The sequence below is a fragment of the Clarias gariepinus genome, chromosome 24, assembly GCF_024256425.1.
Source record: "Clarias gariepinus isolate MV-2021 ecotype Netherlands chromosome 24, CGAR_prim_01v2, whole genome shotgun sequence".
Classification (NCBI taxonomy): Eukaryota; Metazoa; Chordata; class Actinopteri; order Siluriformes; family Clariidae; genus Clarias; species Clarias gariepinus.
Window position 1 is genome coordinate 4,943,610 of NC_071123.1, and position 25,313 is coordinate 4,968,922.

At 38.3% G+C, this 25,313-nt stretch overlaps 1 protein-coding gene across 2 annotated transcripts; it reads right to left on the reverse strand.

Moving 5' to 3' along the window:
- Window positions 1-250: 250 nt before the first annotated feature.
- Window positions 251-24,930, reverse strand: ntrk2b (neurotrophic tyrosine kinase, receptor, type 2b). 2 transcript variants are annotated; one of them, XM_053486054.1, is made up of 18 exons: window positions 24,334-24,930; window positions 22,260-22,334; window positions 19,426-19,497; window positions 19,274-19,342; window positions 19,004-19,149; window positions 18,144-18,295; window positions 15,155-15,287; window positions 14,223-14,537; window positions 14,119-14,130; window positions 11,048-11,065; window positions 10,909-10,940; window positions 10,639-10,738; window positions 9,281-9,469; window positions 8,795-8,925; window positions 6,370-6,542; window positions 5,574-5,814; window positions 4,060-4,218; window positions 251-1,455 (listed from the first exon to the last, which is right to left on the reverse strand). In XM_053486054.1, the coding sequence occupies exons 1-18, from the start codon at window positions 24,504-24,506 to the stop codon at window positions 1,270-1,272; spliced, it is 2,376 nt and encodes a 791-aa protein (XP_053342029.1). In that variant the 5' UTR covers window positions 24,507-24,930; the 3' UTR covers window positions 251-1,269. The 2 variants fall into 2 exon arrangements, with proteins under 2 accessions (XP_053342029.1, XP_053342030.1); XM_053486055.1 differs by lacking the exon at window positions 24,334-24,930 and adding an exon at window positions 23,881-23,951.
- Window positions 24,931-25,313: the final 383 nt, after the last annotated feature.

Below are 25,313 nucleotides of genomic sequence, written 5' to 3' on the forward strand. Positions count from 1 at the left end.
ACAAATAAATTTTTTTTAAAACAGAACATACAGTAGCATAGGGCACATTTAAATCAGTTTTCTTTTTGTCATAGTAAATAACAGAGCCTATAAAAACCCATACATAATTATTTATGATTTATGATTATAATCATAAGTGCAAATGAAATCCATCTTCGTGTATTAGTTCGACATGTCTCCGTCAATTCATAAAAACCCACCTTGATTCCTAAAATCAGCATGGAATATACATGTGGCCATTTTTTTTTTTTTTTTTTTTTTTTTTGCCATTGTGTATCCTCTCATCTAGTCACCAGGATTGTGACTTCGATTTAGTCAAGAAAAAAAAAAGCCCTTGTGTTTTAAGGGCAGTCTGTTCACCATCCACATGGAGTTCCACTGCTGGTGACTTCGGCCACTGTGCTCTCACCAAAACCACAAAAAAAGTGACGAGAAACAGATGAAACCAAAAGCCGTCCTGACGTTTGCACAACTGCTTTACAGAGCCGGTTAACCAGAATTCACAGACTTCACAAATTTTTTTTTTTTTTTTTTCGATTTTCCCACTGTGCTTAAGTTAAAAATACCACTGGTTTTCCCTTAATCCAAACTTTTTTTTTTCTTGTATTTTGATGGTCCTCCAACTTGTGTAAGCAGTTGTATTGCAGTCCACGTTTACAGCCAGGACGGTGACAATGTTGTGCTGATAAATCTTCATCGAGTCTTTCATGACTCGAAATTCAGATTTCTCCATTTATTTGGAAGTGTAAATTAGAAAATAAATAAATAAAAAGAATGGCACCACGGTGGCAACAAAAAAGCGTATGAGGCTAAAATCCACAAAAAAATTATTTCCCTTTTCAGTTTTCACAAAAGTCTGTCATCTCTGGCATTTAAGCATAACCCTTTTCTCAATGTGTTTTGTGTTGTCGTTTTTTGTTGTTTTTTTTTTTGCTTGTACTTCAGCAAATTGTCTCTCCAGTCGCTATGATGAAGGAAAACGAAGAGAAGCCTCCTAAAAGGTCCAGAAGTATTTACAAAAATCGGCCTGTTTCCATTTGTTCGCCGTCGAAACGCACAAAAAAAAGTACAATTTGAAGCATATGGATGTCCCAGGGAAATAAAAGGCAGAAATGTACGCAATCAACTTTAAGGCCTTTAGTCTATGTGGTAAAGAGGCAGAAACACAAGCAAGAACATTTAAGCCCAATTTCTTGTACACACTCTCCCTCTCTCTTTTACAAACGCACACACACACACACACACATGTACACGCACACACGCAGATGTTCAGCCCAGGATGTCCAGATAAACAGGAGAGGCCTTGGCCAGGCTCTGGAGCAGATTGTGAATCTCTTTAATGTTGAGTCTCATGTACGGTTCACGCTGCCAGCAGCCCAGCATCAGGTCGTACACCTCTTTGGGGCAGGTACGAGGCCTCTGCAGAACCCGGCCCTGTGTGATGCACTCGATCACCTGCAGGGGGAGCCATTCATTACAGACAGGATGTTACTCTCCATCAAGAAGGCTTTTGTCTGAATACAAATGTTTCAAACCTCATTAGAATAAATATGTATAAGGTACATACATAAATATTAAACATTTATTATTTAAATACACTATCTTTTCATATATGTGCTTATTTACATACACTTATGTTTCAATTTAGAAGAAGAAACAATGCAATTTTAGGTTTATATTTGAACTAAAAGACATTGGAAACTTGGTTAAACTAAGTAGCAGCTAATTGAGTTCAATGTACTGTATGTCTTTGATACAGTGCATCTTTGATTTCAGTATTACTATGATGGCAATACCAATAAACAAAAAATATATTATATAGAACTAATGATGCAATTAACGTTAGCTACAGTAAGTGACAAATTTTGTTATGCTTAAAAGATAAATACGTCACTGTTTCTTTCCAAAAAAGAGGCAAAAAAAATTCTATATGTGTACCCGTGGCTCCCAGTTATCACTTATTGCAACTGCAAATAGATGAGTCCATTTAGCACTATATAGTTTTAGTCTATTGAGGTGTCATATATGCATACTGTTTCAGACTCATTTTTTATTTAGTGATAAAATAAATAAGCCTAATACATATACAGTATTTATTTGATCAGAAATAAGAAGAAAGATTAGATAATATGGCTAGGAAAGTAAATACAAAGCTAGCAACTGGCTAATTTCAGATGTAATAGTATCACTGATTCAGTAAATATACAAACAACAAAGGCTCTATACATTAATAAGGTTTTTAGTTTATTACATTTGACAGGAAATGTTAAAAAACATTAACCAGCAGAGTTATGTTAGTAAATTAGCATATGCTAGCCATTCATTTCTGTAAAGAAAAAAAAAATATATATATATATATAAAGTTATGTAGAAGATGTTGCTGTTTTTGCTAATTTGTTTGCTATCTACTGAGTTATACTGAGGTTTTAGCTTCACATAGCAGCCTAAAATCTCCAGCACAATCCAATCATTCATCTTTTTTTTATGTACTGATAGACTGACTGTGTGAGCTAACTTAGAAAGTAAGAATGAAATGTAAAATGATAAATTTAACTGATCAAATTTTAAATGATAAAACTAAGCTAGCAAGTACCTTGAGCTAATTAGCCAGAGTGCAGCTTGTATGGTTTAGGTAATGGATTACTTTTCAAAATATGTTTACTCAACTTTCATTTTGTATACATGTCATTTGGTTATCTATATTGACATAAAACACATAAAGGTAGTGAAGTGTTGGATATCAGTTAGCTATGGAAGCTAATAATAGAGTGTTTAAGGGACAGGAACTAGCAAGCCATGTACAATGATAAAAACAAAATGGCTACCTGCAAACCAGCATTAGACTAGACACTAGCATTAAAGGGGTAGGAATCTGCGTAAAGAAGTAAAAATTAAACCTGTTCTGACTTAGTGTTTAGGAATATAAATTAGAGTGGAACCTCGGCCTCGCCTCACAAATTTTCGCCTTAAGAACTGAGATTTTTCAAGCAATTTGCCTCAAGATAAGAAGCATTTTTTGGCATATAAGCAAACGAACTGAGCCAAACCAACCATAGACGCTATGTGGTGACGCTAAACCATAGACGCTATGCGGTGCAATAGATTTAAAAGACTCCGATTGGAAGATATGAGAGGTGAGCTGCTCATTCTGTTTATTATAATATGTCCTTGGTTGCATTGTAATATTTTAATAACTGGAACTATAGCCAAAATTTGTGCATGTAGATGTATTGGGGGTATTTTTATTGAAAACGCAACATTTTAATTTATTTCTGATAAAAATTTTGATGAACGAGATTCAAAGAACCGAGTCACTAAAATTATTCGAACTTCCCATCTCTACAAGATTTACTGAAGACATAGCACCGTGAAAAGAAAAGTTTCAGGAATCTTTATTTACATGTCTTTTCTAAATATAATATTGGTAATATTTTTGGGTGGCTGAAACAGATTATCTGCATTTGAATTATTTTCGATAGGAAAATGCATTTCGCAATAAAAAATTTCGCCTTAAAAACCCACCTTCAGAACGAATTCAATTCGTATGCTAAGGCACCATCGTATTATGTAACTGCCAGTATAAAATACCTAGCGAATAAATCACTTTAGTCAGGCAGTGGCAGTTTTAGGGGTAGGTTACGGGTTTATTAAGGTATTAATGGGGTGGCCTGGCTATGGATATAAACGTATGGTGGGCTCACGCAATTTTTAATCACATGCTAAAATGGGGTGGCCATCTCATTTTAAGGGGACACCATGTCCAACCCCCTTCCCAACCTTACCCCTGGACTACCCCTTCAGTCAGCTAAACGAAAAGATGATTAAACAAAAGAGAAGCTGCTGTATCATTATTTTAACAGTGACTATATTATTTTTATAGTAATAGAGTCACATGGGAGTAATCTCAACACATCAGGTACATAAAAAAAGACATCTGCGCAGCATATCAGGCATTTGTTCTGGCTTTGAAAAATATTTCTAAATTATTGTTAAACTGTTAGAGGAATGCTAGCATGAGCTCCACAGAATGATAAGTGATCTATTGACCCTTAGACTGACCTCGTTATTGGAAAGTTGGTACCAGGGCTGCTTGCCATAGGTGAAGATCTCCCACAGGACCACACCCAAACTCCACACGTCACTCTCTGTGGTGAACCTCCGGTACATGATGCTCTCAGGAGGCATCCAGCGGATGGGTAGCATGGTGTGACCGCCCACCTGAGAGCACACATGGGTCTGGATTATTAAACTCTGGCTTTTAACAAAACATTTGGGATATACGTCTTGATGAAATGTCCCATATCTGTCGTTTCAGTGTCTGGTATGTTACAGGAGAGGGAGCTGGTAGTCTAAGTGCTGACACACACATACACACAGTGTGCTTCTGGCAGTGTTCGCATAGGGCAGATTTGGGAGAGCCCTTCAGTGTCATATGGTCCAAGCTTTTTTTGGAACAACTAACAGCAGGAGGAAATTGTTCTTTTTTTAATCACACATTCATATTTCATTAGACCTAATCGTCAGTTTAAGCGTCATGTATACAAGGGCCGTTCTAGTCAAACCGTGAAATTTCTCATGAATGAATATGTAAAAACCGATGAAAGACTTCCAGCACAGTACGGTGATGAGACTTTTAACTGTAGTAAAACATGTGAATGGAGTTATTGCCACATACAGTCCTGTACAGTCCTGAATTCGTTCCAACTGTTTTCCACATGTTTGGGCTATTAAAGGAGCTCCTGGGAGGCTAGATAAGAAGCAGGCAGTCCGACCATGTGTCCGGCATACTGAGAAATCTTTTAATGGGAATCAAGCATTAGTGAAACTGGGATAACTAGATAAGTGTAGCAGGGGATTATATAGAGAAATAAAAAAAGTTTTACCTTTAGTAACTGTGTTCTGTTATTCTGTAAAATGTAAATGTAAAAAGTCCCAGTTTGACTTGCTTGAACGTCCCGAGTGCATCCATAGAATTTATCGATTATTGCTGTAGTTTTCCTTATTCCTGTTAGATTGTGAAACTTGGTTATTGCTAGCGCACTAACAAAAATGTCCAATAGAGTTCATTGTAAAAAAAAAACAAATAAGTAGGAGCTTCCCTTCCGCACTCATCAGTTTTCATTTACACTTGACGTCATTTTAATGAGTGGTAGAAAAGTTTACGCAAAACATGCACTCAAAGAATGCATCGCCACTACAGTTTTACAGCAACAAACAGGCTTAGCTAGTTAGTGATGCTGGAGAGGCTGAGCATGATGCTGTTGATGGAGCATAAATGTGGAAGCTTTGGAAGCTGATGTGTCCTGAGACGAGGAGATCAGAGAGCTGGACAGAGTAAAGATTGAATCCTGCTTCTGTACATAGAGAGGCTAAATGCCATTAATTAAGAAGTTAACAACAACCGAAAAAAATCTTGTGCAGCGTCAACTACAGGTGACATTAATTAATCATAAATATTATTAGTAAGCAATTCATTCAAGCTGGAATTTTCTTTTTCTGTTAAATGTATAGGAGTGCGAATGTAATCTGGAGACATTCATAAATAATAATGCTTGATTTGTCAGCCTCCTTACCCGGTAGTAATCTGTGCTGTACACATCTCTGGACATGCCGAAGTCTCCGATCTTTACGAGCAGATTCTCCCCCACCAGGCAGTTGCGTGTCGCTAGATCTCTGTGAACGAAATGCTGTGAGGCCAGATACACCATACCGGCTGCGATCTGCTGAGCAATGTGCAGCATCTGAGACTGAGTCAGCTCCACCAGCAAACTCTGCTGCCCGTCTGCCATTAAAATCGCATCTGGACCGTGAGCCCTGAGAGAGAGTAAGAAAAGACCCGTCATGTACCACTTAAGATATGTATGCATGTCTGTGTTGTGGTGCTGTTCAAAAAAACCACTAAAAGTTTTTTTTTTCCTGCACAAGTTTAAGAGCCCGAAACGTTATCTAATCAGGAGTGGGAGTTTTAAAAAATAGCAACTGTGGAGGTTTTTACAAGTTCTACTGCTGGCTTGAGATGATTTCTAAGCATCCAGAGGTAACAGTTTATTCTTCAAACACTTGTGTGTAATCTGAATGATGGCTTTAGCGTTCAGCGAGTGTCTAGCTGTAGGGTTTGTTAGCATTAGCATTACTGGCTTGATTCCCGCCTCGAGTATGTGTGCATGGAGTTTCCATGTTCTCCCTGTGCTTGGTGGGTTTCCTCCAGGTATTCCGGTTTCCTCCCACAGTCCAAAGATATGCGTATGTTGTCATGGTAACGAAATGTCCCACTCATCCACACCATCAGCGTGACAGTTTTGCCAACAAGAACCTGATTCTTTCATTTCAGTTTTAGCTACGAGCTCTAGAACCGGGGCTAACACATGCCTGAGGAACTTGTTGAGGTCTCCGTGCTTCATGTACTCGAACACCATGATAAGGGGATCACTCTCTACACACACGCCGTAAAACGTGACGATGTGCTCATGCTGCAGGTTGGTCAGAAGCTCCGCCTCTCGGTGGAAGTCGGCCCGTCCGCTCTCGCTCGCCTCTTTCAGGGTCTGTGAGATTATTAAAAGAAAAACACATTTTGTTTAAAAGTTCTCAGGTTCTACTTGATATGATTATTAAAAGAGATCTACTACTAATATCAAATAATGAATGTCTGGCATGCATTGTTCTAGCATCCTTTATTAAACCTCCAGCTGAGACATGGAGAACCGCTTAAGGGTTCAAGATTTTAGCTTCTTTTTTTTTGCTGAGTGTATGCAATTCACCTAGCGGCAAAGTTCTTTGTGATAATTAAGGATATGCTCTGGATAGGGGAACCCTTTGCCATATGGTGTTATATTGAACCTTTAAGGGTCAAATAAGAACAAACGGCACAGTTTGTTATAACATGTAACCTTCGCACAAGGATACTTGTGGGATTTTAGTTAGAACTCTTTTTGAAAGATAAACCCCTCTGTGATAGGGTTCTCTTTAGACCTTAACCATTTTTTTCTAAGAGTGCATGCTACAACCCAGTTCACCGTAAACTGTTCAGAAATTAGTTCCTCAAAAATCTCACAGCTTCAAACATTCAACTCTGTCGAACCTTTACTGTTTGCACAGCTTTAGAGTGTACTTCTATTAAACCATAATTCATTGTCACTTTGGGATCTTTAACGGTTCTAATTAGAACCCTTTGTGAATGAGAACCGCTCTGTTTTGGGTTCTATACAGAACCGTTTAGGGTTTTCAATACAAAACCAGGAATAACCCATAAAAGTTCAAGGTTTCGTTTTTTTTTTCTTCCCCTTGAATGTACACTGATTAGCAAAAAAAAAAAATTAACACATTACCATTAGCAATGATTAGCAATTATATATCAGTGAACTGGTGATAGAATCATGGACTCTCAAGGATTACCTAAAGGCCAGCCCATCCAGTCTGATCCCACAGAACAGCCAATGTACCATGAATCACCAAAAGAGGTCAGTGTTTGCCACGATAGAAAGACACCAGGACACCCAGTGCACCACAGCCCACTGCACATGGGGACCAGCGGGCAAAGAGACCATCAACTTGAGCCCCAAACTCCTCAGGTTGCAATCTGATCAAGCACCCATGGGATGCGCCAGATAATCAAGTCCAATTTATGGAGGCCACTCCATAACCCACAGCACCCAAAATATCCGCTCCCAATGTCCTGGTGCCAGACACCAGAGCTCACCCCAGAGATCCTGTGGATTCATGCCCCTAGATGCCATAGCTGCCCTTTTGGCACAAGAGGAACTGCACAATACTGGGCTTAGTTTTAGCTTAACATTTTAATGTTATGGCTAATTGGTGTATGCACAGTAACACTCGTCACTGCAACACAATTAATCATAAATAAATCACTGCTTTCTGTATTAAAGAGAACCTTCTATAAGGGGTTCCCCAGTTGAACAAAGTTTAAAGGTTCTAGATGCAAACTTTTTCTAAGCATGTATACTTCACATACACCGTACACCATTTGTAAACTGTTATCGTAGCAAAAGTACTTCTCGTGAGTAATAATTGACCCTACCCGCTTCCTAAAAAAACTTTAATTAGGAAGTTATGTTTCAGGATTCTATCCTTAGAACCCTTAAAGTAAAAAAAAAAAAAACCATGGTTTCCACATTGTTCTACATTTTACATTTTAAGAGTTCTACTTAGATCTTAGAGAAACTGTTTGCTGTAGGGTTCTTTATAGACCACTTAAGGGTTCTCCATGCACGACAAGAAAGAAAGCGTAAGAGGTTCTACAACAAAGGTCATTGTCAAAGAATCGTCAAATTACAGCAAATGACCCTCTGCTGCATGACACAATGTAGTAAAGTAGTTATTTGGTTGTTCTTAAAGGTCAATGTAGAACCTTTAAGAACAACCAAACAACCTTTATGTGTTCCACATTATGCATTTCTTGTTTTGTAAGCTATAACAAAGTTCATTTTATTGTCTTTACTCAATGGTTCTTTGGGATAATTAAGGACCATTGCTAAAAGGAGTTTACTTCGACCCTGATTTTGTGCTTCTACAAAGAATCTTCCAGTTTCCCCTTACTGGGACAAAGACTGGGACATCTCTAGCGATATTTTTAGGTTCCTTGTGATAATTAAGAATACGTAACCTCTTCCTGACAGGATCCTACCTAGAACCTTGTATAAAGGAAAATCACATTTTAGTAGGGTTCCACATAGTACTTTCTGTAAAAGGGACAACACAGGGAACACTTTAATTTGCAAGATGGCTCCTCTGAAGACTTTAAGTCTTTAAGTTACAAATGGATCTCAGAGGCTCGTACCTTGACAGCCACCAAAATCTTCTCTTGGTCTGGTGACAAGTTGTAGCACTCGGCTAGGAACACTTTCCCGAAAGCTCCCTCTCCTAGTTCTCTCTTCAGGACTATGTTGTGACGTTTGATGTGTTGCACAACTGAAAAAAAAAAAAAAATGTAAAAAAACAAAAACGCATCAGAAATCATTAGGCATTAGGTGTAAACAACAGGACAGAATTACAGCATAGCGAAGCATGCAAATGAATCATGTAAAAGAAAGCACAGAGCTCCTATCTGTTAAATCTGCATCTAGTGATTCACTTCAGTATTGTTGCCATGGCAGTAGAGAAGGTGAGTTTAAGATGACGACAAGCGAAGGCAAGCCCACGTCTGGAATCAGTTTCAGAGGGTCGGAATGGAGTGAAGGTAATGAGGTGGTGTACTGCGTCCGTGTGCGAGTGTGTGTGTTGTTGTAGACGCTTTAAGGTGGTCTGGTCTGCCATGGCAACTCACAAGTGTCCGATTTCAGCACACTGCCAGGATTGCGGAAGTACTGCGGGTTCTCGATGACCGGGATCTTGGTCATGCCGATGATGACGGCGTCTGGGCCCATCTCGGACGACGACGGTGTGTTGTTGCCATTGGAGACGTGATGGAGTGGGCTGGCTGAGTCGTCGTCATTACTGATTACTGAGGAGGACCCTGCAGTCGAGAAGGGAGAGCAGTGTGCCAGAAATACAGACAGGTGATTATGAGTTTAATTAGCAGTTTCGAAAAATAGATTTGATTCCAGTAATATATATGTGATGGTCTGGAGGAAGAAAAAGCATTCAAGATGTTGGAAATGTGTTTAATCAATTCAGTTTTTAATGATATACTGACTGTAGAAATATCCATCATGATTAATTTTCTCTGTTTTTATTTTTAATGGTTATCAAACTTTGGAATGCTGTGAGTGAGATAAATGCTGCACAAATAATGCACAAGTTTCTTTTTTCTTCTTCTTCCACACGCTTGTGTAACATACATGTAACAGGCCTTATTTATTTTGCCAAACTCAAGAATCAAGGCTTAGTCCACATGGCAACAATGAGTGAAGATGATCTACAATAAAAAAGCCAAAAACAAGATAAACTGTATGTGGAACTGAAAATAAGGCTCTGAAAAGATCCGAGACACAGACAGGTGCAGACTTTCAATAAACAAACCACTGACTAATAAAGGGCAGACCAAGTCTACTTTCACTCTCCAAATTTCCTCTCACTCATCGTCTATATCGCTTTATTCTGTATACAGGCTCGCAGGGGGTCTGGAGCCTATACAGGAGACTTATGGCACCTGTACACCTTGGATGGGGTGCCAATCCATCGCAGGGCACACACACATAAACACATTCATTTACACACTATGGGTAATTTGGAAATGCCAATTGACCTACAGTAATCTGCATGTCTTTGGAGGAAACCGGAGTACCCCGAGACGGGAATCGAACCCGAAACCTGGAGGAGCAAGACGACAGTGCTAACCACTAAGTCACTGTGCTGCCTGCAGACGGTTTCTATTTTCTTCAAAAGCTTTGGTGTATTTTTTAATAATTTGTCAATTTTAAACCATTTAACATTTGTAAATCTATTTAAATATTTTAAAAAGCAAAAGTGAATCAATCCTAAATTGAAAACTGATTTAATCAACTCAAGGTTTTTTCCAGGCCACCACATATATCATTTATAAGCAACTATAAACTACTGCTTGCCTTCCAGCCGCATATTAAACCTAATCTCACAATAAGATAAGCTGTCTTTGAAAACATTCTCGTAAAATCTAGAACTTTATTTAAAGTCGTGCCAGTAGCTGCTGTGGCACATTCTTACCCTTCAGGCCAAACTTCGAGCTTCGACCATACTTCAGAAAGATTAGCATTAAAATGCACCCAGTGAGCGCAACCCCAGCGATCCCCACCACGGCATAAACCTGGAACAAAGATGCAAAAAAAAATTTATGAGAGTTAATTCTGATGAAAAACACCTAGTTATAGTTCTGCTGTAGTCATTTTTTAAGTTTTTAACAAATACCTGATGAACCTCATAATGTAATATAATGCATTTATCAGTATGGAAATTTGAAATGTAGTTAAAACTTACAGCAACTTTGCCCTCTTGGCTTTTTGGGATTTCTGAAGGGAAGAAAACAACGGTAAAAACAAAATATGATTTCTAAAATGAATCAAGATTTAGTGAATATTAAGAAGTAACCCACTGAATAAGATTTTAACAAACATACCTGGAATGTCAGTTGTGTCTAAGCAGAGAATTCACACAGCGAACCAACAGAATATGACAGAAATGTATTACATCACAAGTATGTATTCACCATTATATAATAATACATATATAAATATTTCAAATAATTACTTTAACGAGCTCAGAGAAAAAAAATGCAAGTGCAATTGTGATTCTGGCCGCCGTTTTCCCACAAGTGGAAATATAAGATCGGTTTGACAGCAAAATGAGATATATCCATTTTCATGTAGAACGAGATGTATAAAATATTTTGTTGATTGTTTCTTTAAGTCACAAAGTAAAAAAAATATGATTATTTAACTGTAAATTTTGTTTTATTTTGCAAAAATGCTATAATTCCAGCTCACACGGTTTGGACACAGAGGATAAATCAGCCGTCAGTTGTGCTTGTGGCCATGTACAGTGGGGCAAAAAAGTAATCAGTCAGCCACCAATTATGTAAGGTCTCCCACTTAAAAAGATACAGTCAGAGACGCCTGTAATTCTTTATCATAGGTATACCTCAACTATGAGAGACAAAATAAGACAGAAGAATCCAGAAAATCACATTGTAGGATTTTAAATAAATTAATTGGTAAATTCCTTGGTAAAATAGCTATTTGGTCACCTACAAACAAGTAAGATTTCTGGCTCTCACAGACCTGTAACTTCTTCTTTAGGAGGCTCCTCTGTCCTTCACTCGTTACCTGTATTAATGGCATCTGTTTGAACTCGTTATCAGTATAAAAGACACCTGTCCACAACCTCAAACAGTCACCCTCCAAACTCCACTATGGCAAAGACCAAAGAGCTGTCAAAGGATACCAGAAACAAAATTGTAGACCTGCACCAGGCTGGGAATCTGCAATAGGTAAGCAGCTTGGTGTGAAAAAGTCAATTGTGGGAGCAATTATTGGAAAATGGAAGACATACAAGACCACTGATAATTTCCCTCGATCTGGGGCTCCACGCAAGATCTCACCCCATGGGGTCAAAAAGATGACAAGAACTGTGAGCAAAAATCCCAGAACCACACGGGGGCACCTAGTGAATGACCTGCAGAGAGCTGGGACCAAAGTAACAAGGGCTACCATCAGTAACACACTGCACCGCCAGGGACTCAAGTCCTGCAGTGCCAGACGTGTCCAGGCCCTTCTGAAGTGTGCTAGAGAGCATTTGGATGATCCAGAAGAGGATTGGGAGAATGTGATACGGTCAGATGAAACCAAAACAGAACTTTTTGGTATAAACTCAACTTTTCGTGTTTGGAGGATAAAGAATGCATCAAAGAACACCATACCTACAGTACAGTGAAGCATGGGGGTGGAAACATCATGCTTTTTGGCTGTTTTTCTGCAAAGGGACTAGGACGACTGATCCGTGTAAAGGAAAGAATGAATGGGGCCATGTATCGTGAGATTTTGAGTGAAAACCTCCTTCCATTAGCAAGGGCATTGAAGATGTAACGTGGACGTACGAAGGAGTGGCTTTATAAAAAGCATTTCAAGGTCCTAGAGTGGCCTAGCCAGTCACCAGATCTCAACCCCATAGAAAATCTTTGGAGGGAGAAAGTCTGTGTTGCCCAATGACAGCCTCAAAACATCACTGCTCTAGAGGAGACCTGCATGGAGGAACGGGCCAAAATACCAGCAACAGTGTGTGAAAACCTTATGAAGACTTAAAGAAAACGTTTGACCTCTGTCATTGGCAACAAATGGTATATAATGAAGTATTAAGATGAAATTTTGTTATTGACCAAAAACTTATTTTCCACCATAATTTGTAAATAAATTCTTTAAAAATCCTACAGTGTGATTTTCTAGATTTTTTTTTTCTTATTTTGTCTCTCATAGTTGGGATATACCTCGGATGAAAATTACAGGCTTCTCCTATCTTGCACAATTAGTGGCTGATTAAATTCTTTTTTTGCCCCACTGTATATATGCAATTTAGTCTCAATAATATTGCTGGTTGAGTTAAATTTATTCTTATTTTTTTAATATTGCAAACTCATGCTCATTGTGTTTTTGTAGTGAGTTACTGGCAGTAAGTTTTTTAATTGCATAGTTTGTTGAAGTTCAATAACAACATTCATAATAGTACAGAACATTCAGGTTACGATGCAAAATCAACCTCTCACCCCTAAATTTTTTTGCTTCACTTTGGTTTTGGACAACAGTGCCTTTCCATAATATTTAAAGAATTATAGGAGTTATGTGCTGTATAAGGTCAGATTGGACATCAAACATCAGCATATACAGTACAGGTCTGTGTTCCCTCGAGGTTCTAGTAGAGTTTGAAATCCCAACAGGAGAACGAGGCATAGCGGACATAACCAAGCCGTACCGAATTCAACAGCTTTCCCATCAGTATCAGTGCACACAAAGCAATCACACGTCTCCTGATTGTTGTATCATTATCTCTCTGCTTAATTATTTTCTGTAAATATAACTTTTTTAAATATCATCATGCATCATGGCTCTTAAATGCAGCTAAACCAGTGCAAGTAATATTTCACAGGTACGAAAAGAAGAACGAATAGCAATTTTCAAAACTATAAATTTGTTGTTATAGATAACCTGGTGTGTGAAAGGACAATAATTCGCCCCAAGAAAGTAAAAATCTAAAAATGTCATTTATCTCATTTTGCTGTCAAATGTTCAATTATTGACTGTTGGCTTTGCAAACTACCTTAGACTAACATTTTGAAGAAATTCTTTTGGTAGACTTTAAACATGGTTGCAGGATATATTCAACGATGAAAACTTCAAAGCACTTATGTTAATCGCTCTGGACAAGAAGTGTCTGGCAAATGTTGTATCGGATATGGTGGTCTAGGAAGTAAGTATTGAGTTTTTACCCGCAGCCCTACAGGCATGTTCCTGGAACATTGGAAAATATCAGCGGAAACTACAGTATCTTACAGTCCAAGTATAAAAGTCTGACATGGGATGGAAACCTTCTAGTGGAAGTCAATGTACTGTAATGCAACCTTCACATACCGTTGCCACATTTATTTTCTAGATTAGAAAACGAAATTATAAGCATGGTTATTGTGATAAAGTGACTTACCGTAGTAGAACCCTGTAAAGCAGATGGTTTCAATTAGTTTCATGTTTATTATTATGCAAAATTGTAACCATCTTCATGTCTGGATTTGTAAAGGATTTACCCACCTGCCCCTGAGTGCTCCACGTCAGGGATAAGCATGAAGTGTGCGGTGACGTTTCTCTGGTCATTGCCATACTCGTTGGTGGCCAACAGAGTGTAAACACCATTGTGGATGTGAGTGGGGATATCAAGGTGCAGACAGCCGTGATACTCGCTCTCCGTCGACTCGTGGATCTGAGTCTTGATGTAGTCCTGCTCTTCCAGGAGTTGGCCCTCATGATACCACAGCAGATCAGGTTTGGGATTCCCCGTCACGCTGAATGGGATGCACCAGTCTTGGTTGCGCAGGGGCTTGTCCAGGTCCAGGATGATCGGACGGACTGAGACCGGTAAAAGGTGTGAAAGGCGAGGCGAGGAAGAGAAGGAAGGGAAAGAAAAGGAGAGGAGAGGAAGTGTGACCACGGGTCATGGCAGGAGACAAACCAGAGGGGTGAAGTCGGAGTGTGGTGAGATTTAGAAGCTGTTCGGTTTGGAAGAATGTGACGAAAGGGAACAGTACAGAGGGGATACTAGGAGTAGGAATTGAACAGAACAGTAAGAAATATAAAGGTTTTCTGGAACGTAAGGGGTGATAAGCCCAAACAATAAACCACCAAACAAGCAGTAAATAAAATGCACTTTGGATAACACAATGGGACGTACAGAGTTAAAATACTGGTAATAACGTCGCTGGTACATTACTTATATTTAGCTTTAGTTAAAGCTAGAAAGAAGCCCATCAGTGGAGTCTCACAGGACTCGTTTTCAACACAACTAATTATAGGGCTGGTGGTTTAGAGAAGAAACTGCATGCGAGCCCACTAACGTGCAACAAAATTGCTTGTTTTAACACACACAGTTAAATAAATCCTCAGTGCAATAAATGGCAGCAAAGTAGTTCATCACATATTCACTCACACACACACACATGCACACACACACACGACTGAGTGCTTACAGAGGATATTGAGGATGACAGAGGCCTCAGTCTGACCCACAATATTCTCAGCGCTGCAAGTGATCTCTCGGCCATTGTCGCTGTGGGAGAGGTTCCTCAGTGTCAACATGGACTGCAGGTCAATTGTGTTTATCTGGTTGAGGGAAAAATGCAAGAAGTTTTTACGAAATTTAAAGCTGATTGTTCATCCAGATTCTGCACAATGTGTTATTATTCTTTGAACTTCCACATTAACCTTCCCCTGTTAAATGGGGTTCCAGGTAGCACCCCTTTACAGACACCCCAAACATAAGCTTTCAAGGCAACTTACTGCACTAGATATCGGAGTTAAACCAACCCAACCTCCAAAGGTTTTAAACAAAATCAAACATTAACAAAACCTGCAGTGTGACCTTATATAAGAAGAGCTCCTCCTAAAGCTCAGCTTTGCTCAGCTTTGCTGTTCTCATTGCTGTAAAAAAATATTATCTGAGGATTATTTCAGCTGGAGCATTAGGACACACTTTGGGGAGCTCTGGGAACTGTTGAAGAAATAGTAAAATATATGACCTTTAAGGCCTAACCACAAATACTTATTATGTATAGTTTAGGAAAATCCATAATACACTTGGTCAAAACATGGTATTGGTGCTAAAAAGTGTCTCACCTAGGTGAAAAAGTGAATTTTTCAGATAAGATCATATAGCACAGTTTTTCATAATAATTAATGCTTTTTATCTCCCGATGCATGCCTCATTTTTTTGTGAACGCATACACATTTATATTTTCATCAAATAAAAAAACAAAAACTTTGTTTAAAAATACAATAAATATATACAATAAATAAATAAATACAATTTTATGCCATTTTATGTCTGTAGTGTCTGTAACTTTTTGTAATTCAAATCTTTTAATGAATTTAATTGTTATTCAGATGAAACTTATTAATGCTTTTTATCTCCCGATGCATGCCTCATTTTTTTGTGAACGCATACACATTTATATTTTCATCAAATAAAAAAACAAAAACTTTGTTTAAAAATACAATAAATATATACAATAAATAAATAAATACAATTTTATGCCATTTTATGTCTGTAGTGTCTGTAACTTTTTGTAATTCAAATCTTTTAATGAATTTAATTGTTATTCAGATGAAACTTGGCCAATTTAGATTTCACACGAAAAGACATAAACCTGAAAAAGTGTATTATTCTAAAATGCTAAATTGTTGAGGTATTGCAATATGAATTTGACATGGTTACAAACACTACATATTTTTTTCTTTTTAAGCTTTTAGCAAAAAAAAAGCAAACAAACAATTTTTACAGTTTTTATGCTTCCAGAAGCTTACATTCAATACTAATTTAGAAATATGAATAATTTTCATTTTAAATTATTTTTGTTTGAAGCGGGACAGTATAACGCTGAAAATGGCAACTTTTGGGGCACATATAAAATCATCTCTCAAAATCGGCATCTCAAGTTAGCATCTTAACATTTTAAGGAAAGCAAATTTTAATCACTTCCAACTTCAGAAGCGGCTTCTTTGGCACACACATAAAGTAAAGTTATAAGCATTGACTGTAGGTCATAACTCTAACTTACAGCATTACTACATAGGAATCTGTATCCCACAGGCTGCTGTTTCCAAGCAGGCACAAGAGACGCTTTGTTGTAAATATTATATTGGTGACATTAAATATTAATACAAAACATGGGGCTTTCAGGAGTTAGAGCCAGTTTCTCGCGGTCTGAGCGTCTTATCGGGATTAACAGGTCCATTACTGGGTGTAATGGCAATTAAGTGTTTAAGTGCTTCTTCTTAATGTACCAGTGGTACAGAGTGGTTAGGACTTGCATGAGGGTTCTGTGGTTATACACAGGGCATTTCAGGTTTTATGATACAATCCAATACATTTTGAAGTGGACGCGTGGCAGAGAAAGCTGAAAAATTTGGTTAGTCATGACAAATGAGGGAAGGGAAGGAATACAACTCTTGAGGGAATGGTATTATTGGAAAATAATGTAATTATTTGTGGGAAATATTTGGTGACGAGGCACCACTGTTTCCACCCATAAGTTGTTTATTTCCTAGTAGGGGCACACGGTGTTTTATCGATTGCATACATACTGCAATTAACAGTTCTCTTTAATGTTGTGGAATGGCAAGCTACTTCTTGTTATCACTTATGTTATTGTCACTACTGTATAAGTGATCATTCCATCAGTAGTTTCTTTTATTCCTCTCTTGAAACTATTTAGACACATCCTTAAGTCCTGAAGGCTTTAGATAGCCACAAAGCATTGACACTGGAGATTTCTTTTATAATTTTTAAATAAACTTCTCCTTTCAGAAAACATACATTTTTTTGATGATTTCACAACGTTATGGGTGTTGGGACAGCATTGGTGTTTGATTGTTTTTAAAGGTTAAAAATACTTTGATGAACTTTGATTGCATGACAGTTGGATAAAAAATGACCCTTACACATCAACGTCAATTCGATGGCCTAAGCAGGGTTTAAGTTCTGGTGGCTTTGGTCATAACGTCCACAAGTAGACATGCTGTTGGTGTCCCTAAAGGCTCGTACATAACAATGAGTCCCACAAACACCCAGTAACTTGGGAGCTAAGATGTACATCACGCTAATATCATAACGAAATATGATAATGTGATACACAAGCTGTGTGTGAGAAGATGTTGTGTCTGTGCCGATCAGAATTCTAAACCCTGTTAGAAACTTCAGGAACCAATACATGTTTATTGACATAAATGCTCCCAATAAAATTTGTATTTGCAACATTCATTCAGCAATACTGTATCTCAATGTCATGTTACCAAAGTCGTTCTAACTATTAAAAACAATGGATGTTTTCACAATGTCGTTACAGCCAAATTACCACAGTCACCCTACCATAGGGTTCCTATTAAGTCTGAACCTGCTGACCATTTAGATTTGAGCATTTATCAGCACTGTGGTATAAAGACTTGGGGATGTGTTTTTACCTCATGACTGGTTGCTAGCGGTGGATGTTCAGTGGTGTTCAAATTCCAGTAGAGCATAGGAGCAGGAGATCCGGAAGCGCTACATGCCACTATCGCATCACTTCCTGCCATCAGGTTAACAACAGGCGGGACAACCTCGACCTGTGGAAACTCTAGAAAGTGAGAAATATAAATGTATTTTCAATGACTTCTTCAGCTAGGCCAAAGTAATTCATCACAGCAAAAGGTCGAAATTTGTCAAGTTTGGTTTTTTAAAGTTTAAATACTTGAGGATGAATTTCATGAACCTTTCAAATGCCTGAAGGGCAAATTACAACTTCATTACAACATGCAATGAGGAGTTAGGGATGCATTTGCTGTCCTTAATTTTTCAGAAATAGAAAAATCAAATGTTTCTAATTGATTCTTTATGGAATAAAAACTGGAATTTAATCCTTTTTTATAGAATACCCTTAAATCTACTACTACTGATCAGCATTTACATTTGTTACGTTCGGTCTTATCCGTATCACCAAAAATAAATTATTCCATCCTGGAAAAACATTGCCATATTTATTTTGGTTGTGTTTCTGTTTGTTAAGCATTTTCAAAGTTACAGGAGAGATATCCGGCTATGCTGAAAGTTGACAGAATTGACACTGAGATAGCGCAGAAAAAATGCATAAGAAAAAGCAGATCCAAACAAAATCAAGCCTTCCAGTATTAAAAAAACCCCTTAAACCATTATTTAAAAAAGAATTTGCATCTTATTTGTATGATCAAAAAACAAAGAAATGACACTCATACACGATGTAGTGAACTCGAGCTAGACTTTTCTCCTTAGTGTTTCCATGAACATGTGAATGGAGTCAGTGGTTTACCACATGAAGGGACAGTGATATTGGAGAGGATCCGCAGTCCTCCGCCTTCCTGCTCACACTTGAGTTGATCTCTCTCGCTCGGATCCAACCACGACTTGATCCACATGTTTTCACATGTACACTGCAGCGGATTCCCGGACAGCAACCTGTACATATCATAAATGTGAGGTTTTACCTGTTTAGTAGCAGTTCACCCATATGCTGAGGTGTTACCAGTGTGTGTGTGTGTGTGTGTCCATATTAAAGACGCTGGTGCGAAAAATCACTTACAGTGTTGACATGTTGGAATTGCGAATTGCTGTCCATGACAGGGTTGAAAGTCTGTTGTCTCTGAGATCCCTACAAGTCAGAATGAAAACTTACAGCACACTGTGTACTGAATGGTTCTACTCCTTCACTTGAAAATGGAAAAATGTACTTACAAAAACTGAAGTTTGGAATTGTAGACAAAGGCTGTTGTAGATACAGACGTCAGTTCGGTGTTGATTATTGTTCTGCATCAAACACATCATTATCAATGTTAGTATAATAAGAAACCAACATCCTACTGAATTGACACTGATGGTAATATTGCAATAAAACCACCACCTTCTATGTCCTCACCACCATCGTTTTCCCACCACACTCTCCATTTGATCTCATTCACTAATTCTTGGTATTTGTCATAAAAGTTCATGCCACAGCACTTTTACGACCTCTTGCCCTTGTGTGGGCAGATTCTCCAAACAGGGAAGTAACCCTTTGAACGGGTTCATACTTCCTCCCAAAAAAATACGCAGCTCCTTCACCCCATAAATTTCATTTCTCCTTTTTTTTTTTAAAAACAATCTGTTCTTTTTTTCAGATTTGAAACTATATGTTCAGTTTATTGAATAATTATGTTTGAATCTACTCTCTCATTTATCTCTTACTCTTGATAGTAAAATAGAAAAAGGTAAAGTGCTTCATCAGCCATATCATTAAAAAAAACAACAATTTCTGGTTCTGACCTTCATGAAATGGACTTCTCAAGACCTCTGTGATGAGATGTGCTGTCTGGGACTAAGACATTAGCAGCAGTTCATTTAATTCTACTGAAATATAAGGTGGAACCTCCATGCATTGGACTTGTCCATTAGACAGCATAAACCAGAGATACCCAGTAAGGTTGAGATTTGGGGGATTTGGACCAAACCAAGTCAACTTAGGTTCCAGTTCTGATGCTCACATGCGGATTATAGACACTTTTGTTGGTAGACAAGGTTTGGCGTGAACAGCCTAACTGGTCTGCAGCTACTCAGCACCATACACAGCCAGCTGTGATGCCCTGTGAGTTCTGACACCTTTCTGCTACAATACCTCATCTATAGGATTGGACTTTACAGGCTAGCCCAAGTAAGCTTTGGGTGCCCAAGACCTTCACCGGTTGTCTTTTCTTGGACCACTTTTGATACGTACAGTACTAACCACTGTCTGCTGGGAGTACCCCACAAGACCTGCTGTTTTGGAGATGTTTGGACCCAGTCATCTAGCCATCATAATTTGTCACTTGTCAAAGATACTCACATCCTTGGCCACTTTTCCTGCTTTTAACACTCAGCTTTGAGAACTGAAAGTTCAATTTCTGCCTAATGTATCCCACCCCATGACAGTTGTAATGAGATAATCAATATTATTTACTTCATATGTCAATGGTTGTAATGTTATGGATGATTGTTGTTTATAAAACTCATTGCATTTTCTATATAAATATTATTTGTAGAAGGATCTTTCACCATCTATCTAAAGGAATCCTCCATGGTTCTGCCTTGGAATTATAATGATGATTTTTTTATACATCTTAAAATTAATTGCTAATTCATTAACTATTCATTAAAAAAATTACAATTAGTTATTAGAGCTGCTATATGTTTTATGTTTCATTCAAAAGCTGTTTAATTTTAAGGAAATGCAATGGAAGCATACATTTTACAGGAAATACACTGTACCTGTTGATGAATAAATAAATGACAAAATAAAGTCCAAAATTCATCTTAAAAATATTGATCAATGTTATGATTCGTAACGTTAAGTAAACCACGAAATCACAACAACAAAAAAACCCAGTACAAATGAATGTCTGGCACCAAGACATTAGCAGCAGGTTGTTTAATTCCTCTAAGGTATAAGATGCCTTAGAGCAGTAAAATAACCCAGGAGCATGCATGTTGGACACGCCACATACACATTCAACAGAGAAAGAAATAATAAAAAAAGATTTTGGTGAACAACTGTTTATAGTTGCTATAATGTAATTTACAACAGAAACATGTTTAGTGGACATTTCATAACATTCAATATAACTATATCGACTTCTTACATTAATTATACTTCTTAAATCTGACTGAAATTATTCTGATTACAGAGCGTCCAACAGAACTGTTTACATGAAGGCTGATCTGATGTGCTTCACTCGCTTAAATCATTGAACTTTGTTTGCATACGCAAAGTGGTTTTGCGTTCCGCTAAATGTTTTATCTGCTAAAAAGTTAACAGTGGAAGAAAGTTTGTTTCTCCGGCATTGAGGTTAGGTTAGGTTATGTCTTTATATCTTCACTCGCTTACTCATCATCTATACCACTTTATCCTGTATACAGGGCCGTGGAGGGCCTGGAGCCTATCCCAGGAGACTTAAAGCACAAATCGAACCTGAACCTGTACACCTATGTGCAAGGCGACAGTGTTAATCAGTAGGCCACCGTGCCACCGGTTTAATTCAAATTTCTTTTCTGATATATTTTGTCTTCTGTGTGATGATTGACAAGTTTTCAGTCTCATCTATAATTGGTTAGATGCTTTGCTACATGTATAATGTAAGCCATTCAGTTCCTCTTCTCCACAAAAGACCCGGTTTCACCCCCTGGGCCTTAATGTTACCCCTACGTGGGGCCAATATCACAAAAAGAATGTATTTCTTTTATCAAGTGGGAAAAGATCAGATCAAGTGTTAAAATAACTAATACTTAACTATTGAACGGAATTATCAAATGTTCACACAACCGCTTTCATTTCAACTGAAATTACATTTCGATCAAGCTGGATGAGTTAAAAAAATTACTGCTCCAAATGATTTTTTAAAATAATGCAATTATTAGGTTATGTTTAAAAAGCATGACCTGTCATTCCTAATTAAGGAATGAAATTGTAATTGGCAAATCGTTATGGTATAAAAGTAATAAAATGTTTTCAGGAAAAGTTTTACTAATTATTCCATAAAGAAATGATGACAAATACTCACAAATTCCTGAGATTTGTGTAAAACTTCATGTAGTCCTCATTGAGTATAAATAGTCCATTTTGATTGGCGATGTACCTGGAAGCAAAGAGAATCAGTTTTATGATTGCTAATCATTTTTACGACACCATTCATTATCTTCCAATGAATAAGCTGGAGTGTTTTGAAATGTTTTAAATGTTTTGCAGCTACAGTAATCAAGAAATGAGTTGATTGCAGGATGACGTTATTTACACTTTGACTTCAATTTTTTCTAGTCAAGTGAAGCCAATTAAACTGGCTAATAACTAATAATTGAGATAATATTGGTTGTGATTTTTGGCGATTATAAAATCATAGAGAAGCAAACAGAAAGGCGTAAAGAAATTAATATATTATTTTCCTTGTCAAGTGATTGATACTATCAAATGTATATCTATAGTAGAAATTAGTAGCAAATACACTAAATTGCCAAAAGGATGTGGATACCTGACTGTCATACTGAAACTGTATATGGATCTTTCCCAAATTTTTACCACAAGGTTTGAAGCACAGAGTTGACTATCTGTGTAATGTACGATGTACTATTACAATTTACCTTCACTGGAGTTAAGAGGCACAAACCATAGACATATTTTTGCCAAAATTTGTGAGGAAATAGCTGAGTTTCCTCAAACCTCAGGACATACTGTAAATACCTCCCTCATTCAATCATTGAATGAGGGAGGTATTTACAGTATGTTCATAAGTGCTTTATCTTTTGTCACAGTGATGTGGGAACGTGTCATCTAACGGCACCATATACACACTCATATCTTTAACCTAACCAACCTAATCCACCTGCTGCCATTTTTGGAAGAACCCAGAGGAACCCCCACACCAACATGAGGCAGAACATCTAGAGAAACTACACACACACACACAAATCACATCAGGAACAAACCCTGGAGCTGTGACGAGTCAACACAACCCTCTACACCTCTCTAAAAAGATAACTAAAGCCATGGATCTTCCTCGTGCACCTTTTCAGGTACGAGCCTACTTAGGCCTACAACTATAGTAAAGATCGACAGATGCAGCACTAACGGTACCATCACTGACAAGGTACCTTTAATTCTGAGATCGCTTCTTCGGCATCTCTAACGCTCTTATTTTGTATACGTTTTGGCCTTTTTTTTTTTGTAGTTACAACTGTGCCATAGGAGCTCTCGGATAAGGGGACGTGATTGCTCCGCATGCGCCTGAAGTAGCTCCGCCGCGCCGTTGGCATGGCAACCGAGTGACATATTTGTGTAGGCGCTGATGCCTATTGCTCTGCGGACTCTGAATTGAAACATACACACACCATAATGGAAAAAAATTATATGTGTGTGTGTATAAAGGTATATATGTGTTAATTTTTTTTGGCATTACATAGGCTACATTTCTATTCCACATTTCATGCATGTGCAGTGGATTTCAGAAAGGCTACTGTTTTCAGTTCATCATCATCATCATCATCACAGATTTTTTTTAGATCTTAATAGATACAAAGTATAATTTTTATCCTTTTTTTTGTTTTTTTAAATTGTTTTCACTGCATAAGCTGGAAGGATCTAATTACAGTAGATTTCGCCTAGTGTAAATTGCATCTACTTTTATTTACCATAACACCCACCCCTTGGAGATGCGCGCTCCCGTCGGCGCGCGCACACGCACACCCGCGCAACACATACGCTTAAGCTCTCACTCGCGCGCGCATGCTCACGCACACACACATTATATATATATATATATATATATATATATAAACACACACATACACGCACGGCCTCTTATGTTAATAAATAAATATACAGATTTTGATTTTGTTTATGAATGCCCAATCAATAAAATAAATACTAATAAGCATCCTGGATTCCCTTCTTTAAAAAAAAAAATGCATTAAGCATGATGAATATGAACCAGGAGGCTGTGGGAAGGTTATCAGGATGTCACAGAAAATCATGCAGGATGGAAGATGTTCTTAAAAAAAAAAAAAAAGCCATGCAATGAGCAATCCAAGCAGCACGACACGTCTCCTTGCATCTCTCTGATCCAAGCCCAAGCTGCTACTTACATCTCGGTGATGTTTTCCATGTCGGTCTCCGGCACCAGGGTAGGAAACTCCTCGATTCCTGGATCCTGAGAGACACACGTGATCCTCGAGGCGTTACAATTACAAGATGTATAACAAGAAGAGCCGAGCTTTAGGAGCCCCATCAAAATCCCATAAAATCCCCAGCGAGCCATTCCGGTAAACCCTGCGACCAGCTCCAGTCTTAATGCCCCAGTGATGTGTGTGTGTGTGTGTGTGAGAGAGAGAGAGAGAGAGAGAGGTGGGGGTATAGGGTGGTTAAAAGAGGACGGGCCCGAAATATCTTCCAGTTCTCGTCTTTATTCTAATGAAATCCTTAAAATCTGATGCGCAAAGACGCCGAGACTGGGAGGCGAGACTGCTGTCACGGAGAGAGTGGCCTTCTGCTGTGTGCGCGCACACAAGGCTGGAATCACACCATCATGTGTCGGCACACACACACACACACACACACACAGTGCCAGGGTAATACTGTGCTCACTGATCTCAGGTGATGAGTTTTTGTAAAAACAAGCAAAAGCACAAGCAAAAACAAGCAACCACGTCTTTCAGTATTGGAGTGCGTAAAGCAGAGAGCAGAGCAGAGCAGAGCAGATGAGATGAGATGAGATGAGATGAGAGCGCAGCCGGATTGGTTCCGACCAATAATAAGACTATCCAAAAGCGCTTGTCTGACGGCGCTGCGATCCCGCCTCCTCCCGTTTGTTTGTCCCCCCCTGAGCAAGACTAGGAGGTAAAACGTTTGACCCTTTGATTTGGCAAAATAAACACTAGATAATAAACATATCCTGAGCTGAGCATCACGCGCTGATGCACGCAAAGATTAATGAGAAGAAATAACGCGGAGGAGAAGTGATGTGCTGTAGTGATGTAGTGATGTGATGGTGGTGGTGATGCTGCGCGTCCACGCAGGCGAAACTCCACCATCCACGTCTCCTGAAGAAGAAGGAGAAAAATAAATA